The following is a 20,290-nucleotide window of genomic DNA, read 5'->3' on the forward strand; positions in this document are numbered from 1 at the left end:
GAAAAGATCCGATCCCTCCTGTATATATAGATCTGATTGTCACAGGTGCCCACCCTGATATCTATATATATATATATATATATACACAGAGATAGTGAAAGGTATGTGGGGGTGGAGGAGGGGCGGATGGTGTGATGATGACACTGTGTTCAGGTAAATATGTATGTACAGATATCCCCCACCCCTCCTCATCTCCTGTCATTGTCACCTCGGACTTTCCGGTAGCACTATGCTGAGCTCTGCCTGCCTCCTCACCCTGCTGTGCCTCCAGCTGGCACCCCCTATACAAGGTACCCTCCTCCTCCTCCTCCTCCGAACCATTACTTTGAAGGTTCTTGGGGTTTCTTTTATGTACGGATTTGAGGATAATTAATACAGGTGTATGATAGGGATCGTTTTATGGGAAGAGGTCAGCTGATGGGTACTGAGGGCGATGCGTTCATCTGATGGGTACTGTAGGTGATGGTGTCATCTGATGGGTACTCTGGGTGAGGAGGTCATCTGATGGGTATTGTGGGTGAGGAAGTCATATGATGGGTATTTTGTGGGTGAGAGGGTAATCTGATGAATACTGTGGGCAATGGTGTCATCTGATGGGTACTCTTGGTGAGGAGGTCATCTGATGGGTATTGTGGGTGATGAGGTCATATGATCGGAATTTTGTCGGTGAGAGGGTAATCTGATGGGTACTGTGGGCAATGGGATCATCTCATGGGCACTGTGGGTGATAGGGTCATTTGATGAGCAATGGCGTCATATGAGGGGTAATGAGGGTGATGAGGTCGTCTGACAGTTACTCTGGGTGATCAGGTCATCTGATGAGTATTATGAGTGAGAGGGTCATCTGATGGGCACTGTGGTTGATGGGGTAATTTGACGGGCACTGTGGGTAATAGGGTCATATGAGGGGTACGGATGGTGATGGGGTCATCTGATGGGTACTGTGGGTGATGGGTCATGTTATGGGTACTGTGGATGATGAGGTCATCTGATGAGTACTGTGGGTGATGGGTCATGTTATTGGTACTGTGGGTGATGGGTCATGTTATGGGTACTGTGGGTGATGGGTCATGTTATGGGTACTGAGGGTGATGGGGTCGTCTGACAGTTACTCTGGGTGATCAGGTCATCTGATGAGTATTATGAGTGAGAGGGTCATCTGATGAGTACTGTGGGTGATGGGTCATGTTATGGGTACTGTGGGTGATGGGTCATGTTATTGGTACTGTGGGTGATGGGTCATGTTATGGGTACTGTGGGTGATGGGTCATGTTATTGGTACTGTGGGTGATGGGTCATGTTATGGGTAATGTGGGTGATGGGTCATGTTTAGTGATGGCCGAACGGTTCGCCCGGCGGTCGTTTCGCGGCGAATTTCCGACTTTCGCCGTCCGCGGGTTCGAACGCCTTTTTCCGTCGTTCGCCCCGGCGGACTTACGTGTTTAATGTATACAAGAACTTTAACCTTTCGTGACACGTTTATCATGTGTTACAGGACAACCAATTGAGACATGACAGCTCATGGACACTTGGACATTCCCCCTAACCTATAAATACACCCGATCCGGTGGCCATTTTACATTCTTTCTTCTGTCACTGTAGGGAAAGGATCCTGTGTGGAGTAGGGACAGAGAAAACGCTAGCTATTTGGTACACAAAAGTTCTTTTCAGGACTGGTATAGGTGTTAGGTCAGCAGCCTGAGTTTCTTTTGTCAGTTTAGATAAAGGGACAGAGCGCTGTATGCTGCTATTTTAGGGACAGCTCAGCCAGATTAGTCTTTCTTCATCATCATCATCATCATCATCATTAGCTGTTACTATCAGGTCCACAAAAGAGCTGTTCCAGCTAATCGTTCCAGCCTACTCTTTTTTGCCAATTTGTATAGGGACAGGCAGGAAGCAGTGTGTCAGGCAGTGAGGATAATTTTAAAGACTTGCTGTTACTATTAGTTCCACAAAGGTTCTTTTCAGGACTGGTATCAGTGGTACGGTAATAGGCTTGTACACGTATAATATTCTTTCTTCCAAATATAGAAAGAATATTATACTTGACTGCTGCCCTTCTGCTGCAGTCTGCTAATCATTCACAACTCACTTGTTCCACAAAAGTTCTTATAAGGACTGGTAACTTGGTCTGTCTAGGGTGCTACGGTACATAGGCTTGGGTGCGGTACAGTCTGCTGTTCTGTAAGGACCGCTATCGGTCCACAATAGATAGGGTTGCCGTGCACTACTGCTGACCGCTGCCCTATACTGCAGCAGTCCTTCAGCGGTATAGGGACTGACGCACAGTCTGCTAAACACTAATACACAACCTGCTTGGTCCACAAAAGTTCTTATAAGGACTGGTAACTTGGTATAGGGTGCTACGGTACATAGGCCTGAGTGCGTTACAGTCTGCTGTTCTGTAAGGACCGCTATCGGTCCACAATACATAGGGTTGACGTGCACTACTGCTGACCGCTGCCCTATACTGCAGCAGTCCTTCAGCGGTATAGGGACTGACGCACAGTCTGCTAAACACTAACACACAACCTGCTTGGTCCACAAAAGTTCTTATAAGGACTGGTAACTTGGTATAGGGTGCTACGGTACATAGGCCTGAGTGCGTTACAGTCTGCTGTTCTGTAAGGACCGCTATCGGTCCACAATACATAGGGTTGCCGTGCACTACTGCTGACCGCTGCCCTATACTGCAGCAGTCCTTCATTGGTATAGGGACTGACGTACAGTCTGCTAATCACTAACACACAACCTGCTTGGTCCACAAAAGTTCTTATAAGGACTGGTAACTTGGTATAGGGTGCTACGGTACATAGGCCTGAGTGCGTTACAGTCTGCTGTTCTGTAAGGACCGCTATCGGTCCACAATACATAGGGTTGCCGTGCACTACTGCTGACCGCTGCCCTATACTGCAGCAGTCCTTCATTGGTATAGGGACTGACGTACAGTCTGCTAATCACTAACACACAACCTGCTTGGTCCACAAAAGTTCTTATAAGGACTGGTAACTTGGTATAGGGTGCTACGGTACATAGGCCTGAGTGCGTTACAGTCTGCTGTTCTGTAAGGACCGCTATCGGTCCACAATACATAGGGTTGCCGTGCACTACTGCTGACCGCTGCCCTATACTGCAGCAGTCCTTCAGCGGTATAGGGACTGACGCACAGTCTGCTAAACACTAACACACAACCTGCTTGGTCCACAAAAGTTCTTATAAGGACTGGTAACTTGGTATAGGGTGCTACGGTACATAGGCCTGAGTGCAGTACAGTCTGCTGTTCTGTAAGGACCGCTATCGGTCCACAATACATAGGGTTGCCGTGCACTACTGCTGACCGCTGCCCTATACTGCAGCAGTCCTTCATTGGTATAGGGACTGACGTACAGTCTGCTAATCACTAACACACAACCTGCTTGGTCCACAAAAGTTCTTATAAGGACTGGTAACTTGGTATAGGGTGCTACGGTACATAGGCCTGAGTGCGTTACAGTCTGCTGTTCTGTAAGGACCGCTATCGGTCCACAATACATAGGGTTGCCGTGCACTACTGCTGACCGCTGCCCTATACTGCAGCAGTCCTTCATTGGTATAGGGACTGACGTACAGTCTGCTAATCACTAACACACAACCTGCTTGGTCCACAAAAGTTTTTATAAGGACTGGTAACTTGGTATAGGGTGCTACGGTACATAGGCCTGAGTGCAGTACAGTCTGCTGTTCTGTAAGGACCGCTATCGGTCCACAATACATAGGGTTGACGTGCACTACTGCTGACCGCTGCCCTATACTGCAGCAGTCCTTCATTGGTATAGGGACTGACGTACAGTCTGCTAATCACTAACACACAACCTGCTTGGTCCACAAAAGTTCTTATAAGGACTGGTAACTTGGTATAGGGTGCTACGGTACATAGGCCTGAGTGCGTTACAGTCTGCTGTTCTGTAAGGACCGCTATCGGTCCACAATACATAGGGTTGCCGTGCACTACTGCTGACCGCTGCCCTATACTGCAGCAGTCCTTCATTGGTATAGGGACTGACGTACAGTCTGCTAATCACTAACACACAACCTGCTTGGTCCACAAAAGTTTTTATAAGGACTGGTAACTTGGTATAGGGTGCTACGGTACATAGGCTTGAGTGCGGTACAGTCTGCTGTTCTGTAAGGACCGCTATCGGTCCACAATAGATAGGGTTGACGTGCACCACTGCTGACCGCTGCCCTATACTGCAGCAGTCCTTCAGCGGTATAGGGACTGACGTACAGTCTGCTAAACACTAATACACAACCTGCTTGGTCCACAAAAGTTCTTATAAGGACTGGTAACTTGGTATAGGGTGCTACGGTACATAGGCTTGAGTGCGGTACAGTCTGCTGTTCTGTAAGGACCGCTATAGGTCCACAATAGATAGGGTTGACGTGCACCACTGCTGACCGCTGCCCTATACTGCAGCAGTCCTTCAGCGGTATAGGGACTGACGTACAGTCTGCTAAACACTAATACACAACCTGCTTGGTCCACAAAAGTTCTTATAAGGACTGGTAACTTGGTATAGGGTGCTACGGTACATAGGCTTGAGTGCGGTACAGTCTGCTGTTCTGTAAGGACCGCTATAGGTCCACAATAGATAGGGTTGACGTGCACCACTGCTGACCGCTCACCTATACTGCAGCAGTCCTTCAGCGGTATAGGGACTAAGAGTTTTGTCACAGGGTCATTTAAAAAATGACATGCAGAGGAAGAGGCAGGCCCTTCCGCAGGGGTGGTAGGGGTAGGGCAGGAGCAACAGGCTTGAGCCAAAGTGGGAAGTTGCAGAAGGTGCGTTCAATTACTTTAAAGGATGCACCAGACTTGGTTGAGTGGCTCGCTCAGCCTTACTCTTCTGCACCCTCCTCATCCTCTCGATCTGCACCCTCTTCTTCACTCTCTGCTATGTGCACCCCCAAAGACACTACCACCAACAACACGACCACCACCACCACCACCACATACCTTCCGCTTGAGTCACTGGAATTATTTTCCGATCCATATCAAGAGGACATTTCTGATGCGCAGCCACTCTTGGTATTGGATCAGGAAGAGGAGGTAGCAACAAGCGCTACTCAGCAGTCTGACGCCAGTACCCAGATCAGCCCAAGGAGGAGGTTGGTCCCCGGTGTTGCTGCCTACTCTACTTATAGCGGTGGGGAAGGTGACGTTGATGATGACGTGTCTAGTGATGTCACGTGGGTGCCCACAAGAGAGGAAGAGGAGGGGAGTTCAGAGGGAGATATGGACCAGCAGATAGGGAGGAGAAGCAGCAATGACTTACATTGCACAGCAGGGACAAAGCAGACTGCAAATGTATCAGGAGCGAGTCATCGACCATGTACGGTCACATCTGGCGCTCCCAGGACACCGGCACATGGCTCCGCAGTGTGGGCTTTTTTTAACGTGTCCGCTGCTGACAATAGCGTTGCCATCTGCAATCTTTGCAGTCAACGCGTTAGTCGCGGTAAGCCCAATACTCACCTAGGGACGACCGCCTTAAGAAGGCACATGAGCAGCCATCACCGAGCCCAGTGGGAGCAACGGAACACACAAAGCCACACTGCAGGCTCTCACCGTCCAGCCTCGTCTTCTACTTCTCCTTCTCCTCTCTCCTCACAATTGTCCTCCACTCCACCTTCCATCACGCCAAGCTCACATTTTTCTGCAAAAAGGCAGGCTTCCGTGGGCCTAATGTTTGAGCGTAAAAAAATGATGACGCCGGATAACCCTCTTGCCCAACGGTTGGCGGCTGGCTTGTCAGAACTCATAGCCCGCCAACTACTGCCATATAAACTGGTGGACTCGGAGGCCTTTCGCAAATTTGTGGCCATTGGAACACCACAATGGAAGGTCCCAGGAAGGAAGTATTTCTCAGAGAAGGGCATCCCAGAGCTATATGGCCATGTTCAGCGGCAAGTGAATGTATCTCTGGCACACAGTGTCGGTGCCAAGATACATCTGACCACAGACACGTGGTCTAGCAAACACGGGCAGGGAAGGTATATCAGTTTTACTGCCCACTGGGTGAACCTTCTGACGGCCGTCAAGCATGTAACCCGTGGCACCCGTGTAGATTTGGTTTTACCGCCACGGATTGCATGCAGGCCTGACTCTTCTTCTCCTCCTCCTACTCCATCCTCCTCCCTCTCCTCCTCAGCTGCCTCCTCCTTTTCCGCTGCTAGCGTCTCTTCCACTGCACCGCCCAAGCTCCCCAGAACCTATTCCACATGCCAGGTGAGACGTTGCCATGCCGTGCTGCGTCTGTTGTGCCTGGAAGCAAAGAGCCACACTGGCCCGGCACTCCTTTCAGCTTTGCGTTCACAGGCAGATGAGTGGCTAACACCGCTCAATTTGACAGTTGGTAAAGTGGTGTGTGACAACGGTGCCAATCTGCTTAGCGCATTGAAACAGGGCAAAATCACGCACGTGCCGTGCATGGCACACGTCTTAAACTTGGTCGTGCAGCGATTCCTTGTCAAATACCCTGGGGTCCAGGACATCTTGCGGCAGGCAAGGAAAATCTCGGCCCATTTCAGAAGATCTTACACGGCCATGGCTCGCCTTGCTGACATTCAGCGGCGACACCATCTGCCGGTCAGACGTCTTATTTGCGATTGCCCGACGCGATGGAACTCAACCTTCTATATGCTTGATAGGCTGCTCCAGCAGAAACGTGCAGTTAACGTCTACCTGTATGAACTCTGCGAAAGAAACGGTTCTGGGGAGCTGGGTTTTTTTTCACCGCGCCAGTGGCTGCTCATGCGCGACACATGCAGACTTCTGCGGCCATTTGAGGAGATCACCAAACTGGTCAGTCGCAGCCATGGCGCCATCAGTGACATGGTACCTTATGCCTTCTTTCTGGAGCGTGCATTGCGTCGTGTCATTGATCAGGCTGTGGAGGAGCAGGAGCGGGAAGATGAGGAAGTCGCAATGCTGGATGAATTCCCAGGGGGGGCTACTCTATCTGAGACAAGTCAACAACAGGAGTCTGATGAGGAGTCAGAGGAGGATGGTGCCGGGGCGGATGAGCAGGAGCAAGAAGAGCATGCTTTAAACCTTTCTGGGATCCCTGTTGTGCGAGGATGGGGAGAGGAGAATGAAGAGGACGACATTATCCTGGATGATGAGCAGGAGCCAGGCCACCACACCGCTTCCACTTTAGTGCAAATGGGGGCCTTCATGCTCCAGTGTTTTAATAGGGACCCCCGTATAAAAAGCATGAGGGTCAAGGACCAGTACTGGGTGGCAACGTACTTAGACCCCCGGTACAAACACAAAATGGCGGAAATGTTACCGCCGTCGCAGAGGGCTGTCAGAATGCAGCACTTCCAGGCCTTGCTTCGAGAAATGCTGCATTCTGCTTTTGCGTGCGCTGGCAGAGGAGCAATTCCCACTCCCAGAGAAGGATTTGCGGGTACCAATCCAACAGCGCCTGCAAGAAGAGGCCGGTTTGAAGATGTGTTGGTGACTTCGGATATGAGGTCATTCTTTCAGCCGACCCATCGACAGGTGTCATCCGGATCCAGCATCAGGGAACGCCTAGACCGTCAGGTGTCCGACTACATTGGGTTAACGGCCGATGTGGACGCTCTGAGGAGTGATGAACCCCTAGACTACTGGGTGGGCAGGCTTGACCTCTGGCCAGAGCTTGCCCAATTTGCAATCGAACTGTTGGCTTGCCCCTCATCCAGTGTCCTGTCCGAAAGGACGTTCAGCGCAGCAGGGGGGATTGTGACCGATAAGCGTACTCGCCTAGCTCACCACAGTGTTAACTACCTCACATTTCTAAAAATGAATGAGGCATGGATCTCGGAGGAATTCAACACATGTGATCAGTAGACCATGTATATGTCTATAAACAATTTTTGGAATCAAGCACACAGACCTTCTTAATTCATTTGGCTCACTTCCCTGACCCAAAAAAGCACACCGTACTATATGCCCCTACCCTCCTCTTTGAAGAGGTTGAGCGGTGTCATATTTCTACTGGGGCTGCTTATTATGAGGGGTTCCCACCATCCCTGTGCTGTGCTGACTTCCTCCTGGGTGTTCTTATTATGAGGGGCTCCCACCATCCCTGTGCTGTGCTGACTTCCTCCTGGGGGTTCTTATTATGAGGGGATCACACCATCCCTGTGCTGTGCTGACTTCCTCCTGGGGCTGCTTACGGTGCTGCTGTCAGCGCTGTATGTCACGGAGCTGCTGTCAGCGCTGTATGTCACGGAGCTGCTGTCAGCGCTGTATGTCACGGAGCTGCTGTCAGCGCTGTATGTCACGGAGCTGCTGTCAGCGCTGTATGTCACGGAGCTGCTGTCAGCGCTGTATGTCACGGAGCTGCTGTCAGCGCTGTATGTCACGGAGCTGCTGTCAGCGCTGTATGTCACGGTGCTGCTGTCAGCGCTGTATGTCACGGAGCTGCTGTCAGCGCTGTATGTCACGGAGCTGCTGTCAGTGCTGTATGTCACGGAGCTGCTGTCAGCGCTGTATGTCACGGAGCTGCTGTCAGCGCTGTATGTCACGGAGCTGCTGTCAGCGCTGTATGTCACGGTGCTGCTGTCAGCGCTGTATGTCACGGAGCTGCTGTCAGCGCTGTATGTCACGGAGCTGCTGTCAGTGCTGTATGTCACGGAGCTGCTGTCAGCGCTGTATGTCACGGAGCTGCTGTCAGCGCTGTATGTCACGGAGCTGCTGTCAGCGCTGTATGTCACGGTGCTGCTGTCAGCGCTGTATGTCACGGAGCTGCTGTCAGCGCTGTATGTCACGGAGCTGCTGTCAGCGCTGTATGTCACGGAGCTGCTGTCAGCGCTGTATGTCACGGAGCTGCTGTCAGCGCTGTATGTCACGGAGCTGCTGTCAGCGCTGTATGTCACGGTGCTGATGTCAGTGCTCTGTATTACGGTGCTGCTGTCAGTGCTCTGTATCTCCTGCACCCTCTTGTTTGCCTACCCTGGTCCCTGACCTTCCCTCTCCTCCATTGCCTTCATTAGCTCCATAGTCCTGAATTGTCAGAACAATTTCCCAAATAAAAAAAAAATGCTTGTAGTTATCGATCCCAAATTCACCTCATACATGTATTATGCTATTGTCCAGGTGGTGGGACTACGTGCTACCCCCTAATAATTACCCCGTGGCCGCAAATTCGACCTAAAGGTTTGCGAAATTCGCCTCCCATTGAAGTCAATGGAGCCCGCGGCGAACGGTCGTTTTCGCGAACGTTTGTGCCCGTTCGCGTTTCGCGTTCGCGAAACGTCCCGTCGGAAGTTCGTCCATCACTAGTCATGTTATGAGTACTGTGGGTGATGGGTCATGTTATGAGTACTGTGGGTGATGGGTCATGTTATGAGTACTGTGGGTGATGGGTCATGTTATGAGTACTGTGGGTGATGGGTCATGTTATTGGTACTGTGGGTGATGGGTCATGTTATGGGTACTGTGGGTGATGGGTCATGTTATGGGTACTGTGGGTGATGGGTCATGTTATGAGTACTGTGGGTGATGGGTCATGTTATGAGTACTGTGGGTGATGGGTCATGTTATTGGTACTGTGGGTGATGGGTCATGTTATGGGTACTGTGGGTGATGGGTCATGTTATGGGTACTGTGGGTGATGGGTTATGTTATGGGTAATGTGGGTGATGGGTCATGGTATGGGTACTGTCGGTGATGGGTCATCTGAGGGGTACTGAGGGTGATGGGTCATGTTATGGGTACTATGGGCATTGTGGTCATCTAACTCTGCGTACACACGACCGGTCTTTCCAACAGAGTTCTGATGGAGTTCCGCTAAAACTGACTTGCCCACACACGGTCACACCAAAATCCGTTCATTTAGAACGCAATGATGTACGACGGGACTAGAAAAGGAAGTTCAATAGCCAGTAGCCAATAGCTGCCCTTGCGTCGTTTTTGGTCCGTCAGAATACCATACAGAGGAACGGTTTTCCCGATAGAAATTGATTCCTTCGGAAAGATTTAAAACATGTTGTATTTCTAGGTCCATCTGAATTTTTGAAAAAAAAAAAAAGTCACCTGAAGCCCCCACACATGATCGGAATATCCGATGAAATGATTCCGTCTGACCTTTTCTGCCGGAAAGTCCGGTCATGTGTACGTGGCATGAGGGGTACTGTGGGTGATGGGTCATGTTATGGGTACTGTGGGCAATGGGGTCATCTGAGGTCTACTAAGGGTGATGTGGTCATCTGAGGTGTACTGAGGGTGATGGGGTCATCTGATGGGTACTGAGGGTGATGGGGTCATCTGATGGGTACTGAGGGTGACGGGGTCATCTGATGGGTACTGAGGGTGATGGGGTCATCTGATGGGTACTGAGGGTGATGGGGTCATCTGATGGGTACTGAGGGTGATGTGGTCATCTGATGGGTACTGAGGGTGACGGGGTCATCTGATGGGTACTGAGGGTAATGGGGTCATCTGATGGGTACTGAGGGTGACGGGGTCATCTGATGGGTACTGAGGGTAATGGGGTCATCTGATGGGTACTGAGGGTAATGGGGTCATCTGAGGTGTACTGAGGGTGATGGGGTCATCTGATGGGTACTGAGGGTGATGGGGTCATCTGATGGGTACTGTGGGTGATGGGGTCATATTATGGGTGTTGTGTATAATGATGGTGATGTTATGGGTACTGTGGGTAATAAAGTGATATAGGTGGTGGTATGGGTGCTCATAGAGTCAGATCTACAGGATGTTTCTCCTGTATAGATAACCACAGATCTATAGGACTCCTCACCTGTGGACACAGATCTATAGCACACCTCCTGATCTATACGACTTCTCACCTATAGACACAGATCTATAGCACTCCTCCTGATCTATAAGACTTCTCACCTATAGACACAGATCTATAGCACTCCTCCTGATCTACAGATTATATATACAGTGGTGTATCTCTCTCTATATTGCTGTATGCCTATCGAGGAGTACTCTGCCCCCTCCCCCCCATCTTTCTATAACACGGTGTATCCAGGATAATGATGTGGTGATGATCGGAGTCTCTTTGTGTTCTGTCCTCTCTGCTTTCCATAATGATGTGTACACACTATATATACACACTATATATACACATTATACACACAGCCAGCTGGAGCTTTGCATCCTGTCACAGGAGATAATGAGAAGATTTATTACGGAACCCGCCTACTCCCACCATCCGCCAATCATCGCTCATCATTCATGACCAAGAAGAAACAAGACATACCGATACAAAGACATAGAAATGGAAAGAAAGTAACGTCCTCTCCTTCACTGCCAACATGTCCGCACGCACGCTATATAGATGACATACACATCCCGATCAATTAATCAATCAAAACCAGAAATCAACTACTTGCCTCCATCTTTAACCCTTTCCCTGCCAACACCATTTTTACGTTTTTTTTTTTTTTTACACGAGCGTTTAAAAAGACATTTAAAGCCTGAAGATTACGTAGAACCCCCCCAAACATTTTAGATTTTCCGAAAACAGATCATCCTAGAAAATAAAATGTTGGTAGTTCTAATTTTTTATGTTACGCAATATTATCGCAATGGTTTACAAAATGTATTAGTTCAATAAAAACTCCCACCAATGTTAATTTTACAGACTCATAATCACAATATATTATCCAATTATTTTGGTATAATATAATAGATGAGGTTGCGCCGAGTAAATAGATACCCAACATGTCAAGCCTTCAAGTTGCAGGCGCCCGTGAAATGGCGACAAACTTCAGCTCCTTATATTTCCCATAGGTGATGCTTTAAAAGTCCCGTATAGGTCATCATCAGCTTGGAGCTACCTGTAAATAACGAGCCTGGAATTATTGATCCCAGTCGATATGAGCGGCGATATGTAACATGTATGGTGAAATTGATGTTTTTGTGCCTTGTCTCCCCAACGTGTGCATTTACATTCATATGTGCATTCGTACACATTTGTATGTGTGGGGGCTCAAAATATTTTGAAGGGGATTTTAAGTGATTTCATTTTTACACTAAAAATCCCCATGTGATGTATTATTGGTGACAGGTTGTCTTTAATGAGACATGGGGGGTCCTGATTTCTTACCTGTCCTCCAAGGACATGAATGGAGTGAAGATCGATTCTTCCAAGGCCATACTGGGGACAGTGACACCGGGACCCGGAAGAGAGGCTTCCAGGTCATTAAAAGGAAGGGGCCTTCGCACTGCCACCCAGTGGACCCTTGAGGTAAACTTTGGTTGTTTTGGGTATTTGGACATATGCCCGAACCTTTGTCCATTTGGCGGGAGCCATATATCATATACAGAAACAGACGAAAAACAATCTCTGGACTGCAGCACTCTTCACAAGACAACTTTCTTTTATTGGAAAATCACATCACAGCTCAACAAACACAGCTAACAAGGAAAAATTGCTGATGTTTCGCACTAGTTGTAGTGCTATGAATAAGCAAGTCATTTTTCCTTGTTCGCGGTGTTTGTTGAGCTGTGATGTGATTTTCCAATAAAAGAAAGTGGTCTTCTGAAGAGTGCTGCAGTCCAGTGCTTGTTTTTCATCTGTTGCTAGTGGTAATAGCCAGCACCTGTGGCTTCCCAGCCGAAGAGAACAGTTTACAGCCTGCATGTGTGCTCCTGGAGCGGTGAGATCCCTTCTCCATCATATACAGAAGCAGTATTTCTATAGCTTCTATACGTGACAGCATCCGGCTGTCTCTGGTTCCTAAGGAAGCCTAAGGAAGCCGGGGGTGCTGGCACCCACTATGCCCCTAAGAATCCCTCACATCACCAGGAATCTCCACCACTTAAGGGGCAGGGATAGCAGTGACATCAATGGCAGTGCCATGACACCACCATCACATTCCTTTATATATTAATGGCAGGTCAGGGAGCTACCATTCGGCTATGAGCGTGGTCAGAATTGGTCGTGTGCACCAGGTAGTCAGGATTTTTTTTGGAGGGTAAGTCGGCAGGCAGCAGGCTTTGTGATTGACAATGGACTTAAAACGAGGGACATTTTCGTGGATTTAATTTTTTGTAGTAAGAAACTTTTCAAAATGTTGGTTTTATTTATTTCTAGGTTATAATTTTTCTTGTGAATGAGTAGGGGTTCTATGCACCCCTGCTCATTCACATAGTTGGAGCCTTTACCTGGGGGGTCCTCTTATTATTAAAGAGAGCAGATTCTGATAAGTCGCCCATTCACAGGCCCCATAACCACCAGCCAGGGTTGTGGAGATGAGGTTCTTATCCTCATCAATATGGGGACAAGGTGCTTTGCCGGGCACCCCCCCCATGTTGAGGGCATGTGGCCTGGTATGGTTCAGGAGGGAGTTGCACTCTTGTTTCCTTCATTATACTTTCCAGCCAGGCTGCTTCCTCAGATTAATGCTGCATACAGACAAACGGACATTCCAACAACAAAACCGTTGATTTTTTTTTCCGACGGATGTTGGCTCAAACTTGTCTTGCATTAACACGGTCGGACAAATGTTGTCGGAAATTCCAATCACCAAGAACGTCGTGACGTAAAACACGCATGACGAGCCGAGAAAAATTAAGTTCAATAGCCAGTGCGGCTCTTCTGCTTGATTCCGAGGCAGAAGAGCCGAGTTTTGTTGTCGGGAAAATTTGAGAACTAGCTCTCAAACATTTGTTGTCGGAAATTCCGACAGCAGATGTCCGATGGAGCCTACGCACGGCCGGAATTTCCAGAGAACAAGCTCACGTTGAACATTTGTTGTCGGAAATTCCGATCGTGTGTACGCGGCATTAGGGTCTAGTATGGATTTTTTAAGGGACCTCGTGCATTTTTCTGGTGTGAAGTACCCTCTTAAAAATGAACACCAGACCCCCTTCAAATCACCCCCAAAATACAAAGTAGACCCTTGGAGGGGATCTGAGCCTCTCTGAAGTTTGGAGAACCCTGCTTGAATCACAACCAGAGCAGTTCAGCCCATCGCTACTTACAAGATATCAGGACCTCTTATGCCGCCTACACAAGACTGGACTTTTTGACGGACTAGGCCTGACGGAATGGATCCGTCGGATATTCCGATCGTGTGTGGGCTCCAGTGGACTTTTTTTTCTCCAAAAGTCCAACGGACCTAGAAATAAAACATGTTTCAAATCTTTTTGACGGACTCGAGTCCAGTCTAAAAATCAGTTCGTCTGTATGTTAGTCCGATGGATGAAAACCGACGCTAGGTCAGCTATTGGCTACTGGCTGTGAACTTTCTTATTCTAGTCCGGTCGTACATCATCACGTTCCAATCCGTCGGACTTTGGTGTGATTGTGTGTGGCCAAGTCCATTCGTTCGGAAAGTCCTTTGGAACTCTCCCGATAGTCCGTTGGGAAGACCATCGCACCTTGTCCGTCGAAAAGTCCGGTCGTGTGTACACGGCATTACAGTATATCCAGGAAAGTCAGACAGTGAATAAGGTGTTCAGAGTTTCCGGATGTCACCTTGTTCCAGAACTCATCCTCATCCAATCACCATAGAACCAAGCACAAGGCTCAGATACCCTCAGCTCTTCCAACAAGGGAAAAGGACTCCTCGTTTAGTCCTCTCCCGTATGAAGGAAATGGGGAAGATAGAAGGACCCCAATAGTCCAGGTCACTCATTTATCCTAAATAAAAAGCAATTAAAAAAAAAGGCAAAAACATCCAGAAGTCCAGATCACATGCGGTATGCTAATAGCATTTGGTATCTCCAATGATTAATTCATCCTACATTTTTTGGCCAATAGGCCTTCATTACCTAACCTTGAGAGCCATTGAGCAATGGCAATGGTCTGTATGCTTAAAGGGATATGCCTTTAATCCCTCTCCCGTAGGGATTATGTTGTGCGCAATTTGTTTTGCACCATTTATTATGTTGTTGTTTTTTATTTTTGCTTTGTATAGTCATATTTAACCACTTGCTTACTGGGCACTTAAACACCCTTCCTGCCCAGACCAATTTTCAGCTTTCGGTACTCTCACACTTTGAATGACAATTACTCAGTCATGCAACACTGTACCCAAATGAATTTTGTGTCCTTTTTTTCCCACAAATAGAGCTTTCTTTTGGTGGTATTTGATCACCTCTGGGGTTTTTATTTTTTGCGCTATAAATGAAAAAAGACCGAAAATTTTGAAAAAAAACACATATTTCTTTGTTTCTGTGACAGAATTATGCAAATTATTAATTTTTCTTCATAAATTTTGGCCACAATTTATACTGCTACATATCTTTGGTAAAAATAACCCAAATTAGTGGATATTATTTGGTCTTTGTGAAAGTTAGAGAGTCTACAAGCTGTGGTGCGAATCGCACAAAATTGATCACATCTGATGTACTGGTGGCCTATCTCGCTTCTTGTGACCCGAACAAGTCAGGAAAGTACAAATACCCCTCAAATGACCCCTTTTTGGAAAGTAGACATTCCAAGGTATTTACTAAGAGGCATGGTGAGCTTTTTGATGTTGTCATTTTTTTCCCACAATTCTTTGCAAAATGAAGATTTTTCATTTTCTTTATTTTTCTCCACAAAATTGTCATTGTAATAGGTTACTTCTCTCACGTGGCATGTGTATACCACAAATGACACCCCCCCAAAAATTCTGCTACTCCTCCTGAGTATTACAATACCACATGTGTGGGACTTTTTCACAGCCTGGCCACATAGAGAGGCCCAACATGCAGGGAGCGCCATCACGTGTTCTAGAAGCATAAATTACACATCTAACTTGTTGACTATTTATTACACTTTTGAAGCACCAGGACAATGACACGTGACACTGATGACAGATGGCACTGATACGTGGCAATGATGACACTTATACGTGGCACTGATGACACGTGGCACTGATGACAGATGACACTATGTGGCACTGATGACACGTGGCACTAATACGTGGCACTGATGACACGTGGCACTAATATGTGGCACTGATGACACGTGGCACTAATATGTGGCACTGATGACACGTGGCACTAATACGTGGCACTGATGACATGTGGCACTAATACGTGGCACTAATACGTGCCACCGGTGACAGATGGCACTAATACGTGGCACCAATGACGCGTGACACTGATGACAGATGGCACTGATAAGTGGCATTGATGACACGTGACACTGACAACAGATGGCACGTGACACTGACAGGTGGCACTGATGACAAATGGCACTGATACGTGGCACTGATGACAGATGGCACTAATACGTGGCACTGATGACAGATGGCACTATGTGGCACTAATAACACGTGGCACTGATGACAGATGCCACTTATACGTGGCACTGATGACAGATGGCACTGGGGACAAATGGCACTGACAACAGGTGGCACTGGGGACAGATAGCACTGCGGGCAGGTGGCACTGGGGTGGGGTGGATTGCACTGGGGTGGATGGCACTGGGGTGGATGGCACTGGGGCGGATGGCACTGGGGCAGGATGGCACTGGGGGAGATGGCACTGGGGCGGATGGCACTGGGGCAGGATGGCACTGGGGGGGGGGGCATGGCACTGGGGGGGTGGCACTGGGGGAGGATGGCTCTGGGGGAGGATGGCACTTTTTTTTAAACTTTTTTTTTACTTTTTTTTTTTTTTTTTCTTTTGTACACTGACGGCTGCTGCAGCCGTTCTTCTCTCCCCTCTCACACGCTGTCTGTGTGAGGAGGGAGAGCGGCGCTGAGAGATGATCTCATATGTTTACATATGAGATCATCTCCCATTGGACACGCCGATCACGCTGTAAACGGCCGCTGTGATTGGCCGTTTACAGCGATCTGTGTTTGCCTGTCCCCGGCAAACACAGAACTTCCGCGATGCGCGCCCGCGGCGGCGCGCATTGCGGAAGTAAACACCAGGCCGTCCAGGGACGGCCAGGCGAGGGAAGCCGCCCGCCCTAAGGCCGTCATTCGGCTATAGGGCGGGCGGGAAGCGGTTAATTATTTTGTAAATATGATTTATTTATTTATTATGGTTTTATTGTATATAAAGTTGTTGTTTGTAAGATTTTTCAATAAACAAAATTAACCCCTCATAATGGGCACAGCGGGTGTACAGACCCGGGAACTCAGCACAGGGATGGTGGGAACCCCTCATAATGGGCACAGCGGGTGTACAGACCCGGGAACTCAGCACAGGGATGGTAGGAACCCCTCATAATGGGCACAGCGGGTGTACAGACCTGGGAACTCAGCACAGGGATGGTGGGAACCCCTCATAATGGGCAAAGCGGGTGTACAGACCTGGGAACTCAGCACAGGGATGGTGGGAACCCCTCATAATGGGCACAGCGGGTGTACAGACCCGGGAACTCAGCACAGGGATGGTAGGAACCCCTCATAATGGGCACAGCGGGTGTACAGACCTGGGAACTCAGCACAGGGATGGTGGGAACCCCTCATAATGGGCACAGCGGGTGTACAGACCTGGGAACTCAGCACAGGGATGGTGGGAACCCCTCATAATGGGCACAGCGGGTGTACAGACCTGGGAACTCAGCACAGGGATGGTGGGAACCCCTCATAATGGGCACAGCGAGTGTACAGACCCGGGAACTCAGCACAGGGATGGTGGGAACCCCTCATAATGGGCACAGCGGGTGTACAGACCTGGGATCTCAGCACAGGGATAGTGGGGCACGGAAGGTGTACAGACCCAGGAACTCAGCACAGGGATGCTGGGAACCCCTCATAATGGGCACAGCGGGTGTACAGACCCGGGAACTCAGCACAGGGATGGTGGGAACCCCTCATTATAGGCACGGAAGGTGTACAAACCTGGGAATTCAGCGCAGGGATAGTGGGGCACGGAAGGTGTACAGACCCAGGAACTCAGCACAGGGATGCTGGGAACCCCTCATAATGGGCACAGTGGGTGTACAGACCTGGGAACTCAGCACAGGGATGGTGGGAACCCCTCATAATGGGCACAGCGGGTGTACAGACCCGGGAACTCAGCACAGGGATGGTGGGAAACTGCCATTCCTCTCCTTGACAGCGAGGTGAGAGGTTGCTAGTTCCTTTGCTCCTGTGTTTCCAGAGACCAGGGGCTAGAGTTACTCCTCTGCCCCAGGAAGGATGCTGGATCCTGGGGAGGACCCTGGCGGGGGCCCCCTGGATAGGCCTCAACCTGCGGAAGATTCTGGGCCTGGCCCAAGGAAGGATGAATCTCTTTCTTCCTTTAGACGGAGGATTGTGGAAACACTGAAGCGGATTGAGAAGGAAGAGGAGAAGTTGGGAGCTTTGAAAGCTGAATTTAAAAAGAAGAAGCAGATTTGTGCCAAAGTCTTCAGTAAGAAGAGACCGGCTCTGAGGCCTGAATTGAAGGACCTGGAACAAGCTCTGCGGAAGCAGAAGGAATTGGTGAGTTCTCTGAAGGAGAATAGTGGAGCTTTTAAAGAAAAATATAAAAATGAGGAGCGATTTAACCAAATGAGGAAAGGAGCTTCTTCCTGCATGGAGAGCGAGGAGATGGAAGCAGAGAGTGAGAAAGTGGGCCCGGAGGATGAGCCCAGCTGTTCAACATCTCAGACACCTGCTGAGCCCTCAATGGCGGAGGCCTCTGTCCCCTTCCCTCCCCAGCAATGTGGAACATCCCAGCAGGAGGATGAAGGTTCTGACATGCTGCATCTGATCAACAAACTGGAGGCCAGTCCAGATTCAGCTCCCCAGGAAGGTGAGGAGAAGATGGACACCGTTCCTAGCCCTGTGGAGGAAAGACCTGTGGAGAGAGCAGGTGCAGGTACAGTGTGTGTGCAGGATGGTGGGATCTTTAATGACAATGGGCCTGCTGAGGGTTGTGGTACTGCAGACAGTCAGCCCAGAACCATAGACAATGTACAGCGAGCAATAACATCTGCTAATAACTGTCAGCTTCAGTCTGCAGAGAGGTCCATGGACAATACAGTGACTTTGCCTGGACCAGGCACAGCGACTGTTCCTGTGAATGGTGGAGGAGATGCTGGGGGTAGTAGTACTACAGCTCTCCAGGAGTCTGCAGCAGCCAAGACTGTGATGGCTCCCAGGATTGAAGCTGAGTGTTCGGGGGAGGGGGTGGGTCCTGCTAATCAGAAGACTGCTATCCCAGCTGATTCACACTCTCTGCCAGCAGGTTTGAATGTATCTGAGGACAAGACTGCAAAAGCTGGAAGAAAAACTTATGCTGGTGTTGCTGCCACAGGATCTGGGAAGGGGGAACAAGCAGGGAGGGAGCATGGGGACTTTCTATCTTTCTCCCTGTTTAAAAGGAGGAATGTTGTACAATTGAAATGGGAAGGTGATGGAAACCCCCCACATAGGAGGGTGGTGGTGGATAAAATCCTGCAGATGGGGTTTAGGCCTGCGGATATCTTCGCCCTGATCAGTCCGGCAGGTTCCTATGAATATGATTTGTCCTTTATCCGTCCGGAGTCTCTGGACATATTTTGGGAGAAGTTTGAACACGTGTGTAGGGGCCTGCCGGACTGGAAAGGGCTCATCCCCAAACTTATTTCCCGCCAGCCCCTCATTAAAATGGTGACAATACTTGTGCGCAATGAGTCTATACCCCAAGGGGATCTGACTGTATGGCTGAGGAGGTATGGGGACGTTCTGAGCCCCCTGAGAAAGATTTTGGACGATCGGGGAATATGGACAGGGGGATGGTCTGTGCAGCTGAAACTAAAGGTCATTGACAATGTTGTCCAACATCTGCCATCCTCAGCTTTCCTGGGGAGGGACAGGCTGACCATCTTCTACCCGGGCCAGCCAAAGCTCTGCAATAAATGTGGAGATAAAGGGCATCTTGCATCCTCCTGTCCAGTAATGAAGTGCTCCCTGTGTCAGGGTATAGGGCATTTGGCAAAGGATTGTAATATTATAAGGTGTAATCTGTGCAATGCAGTGGGACATCCTTATAGTCAGTGTCCTGAGGCAATGCACAACAAGCCTGAGCTCATGAGGGAGTTTTTCCGTCTGGACATGGAGGATGCGCAGAGCTCATCAGCTGGAGGGCCTGTGATCCCATCTGAGTCTGTGCCCATACCCAATGTGTCTCCCCAGTCTGTGCCAATACCCAATGTGTCTCCCCAGTCTGTGCCAATACCCAATGTGTCTCCCCAGTCTGTGCCAATACCCAATGTGTCTCTCCAGTCTGTGCCCATACCCAATGTGTCTGTGTCTCCCCAGTCTGTGCCCATACCCAATGGGTCTGTGTCTCCCCAGTCTGTGCCAGTACCCAATGTGTCTGTGTCCTCCCAGTCTGTGCGTGTACCTAGTGTGCCTGTGTCCT

At 49.2% G+C, this 20,290-nt stretch overlaps 1 protein-coding gene across 1 annotated transcript in view; it reads left to right on the forward strand.

The window, feature by feature from the left end:
- The first annotated feature begins 209 nt into the window (after positions 1–209).
- The window catches only part of LOC143959505 (uncharacterized), a 90,273-nt gene continuing 70,192 nt past the window's right edge, over positions 210–20,290 (forward strand). Inside the window, exon 1 of the mRNA XM_077468183.1 lies at positions 210–290. Coding sequence (XP_077324309.1) covers positions 230–290 — 61 coding nt within the window. The 5' untranslated portion in view covers positions 210–229. The remainder of the gene's footprint in view (positions 291–20,290) is intronic.

The sequence above is a fragment of the Lithobates pipiens genome, unplaced genomic scaffold (assembly GCF_037356315.1).
Source record: "Lithobates pipiens isolate NorthernLeopardFrog02 unplaced genomic scaffold, aLitPip1_a1.2 Scaffold_78, whole genome shotgun sequence".
NCBI classification, from domain to species: domain Eukaryota; kingdom Metazoa; phylum Chordata; class Amphibia; order Anura; family Ranidae; genus Lithobates; species Lithobates pipiens.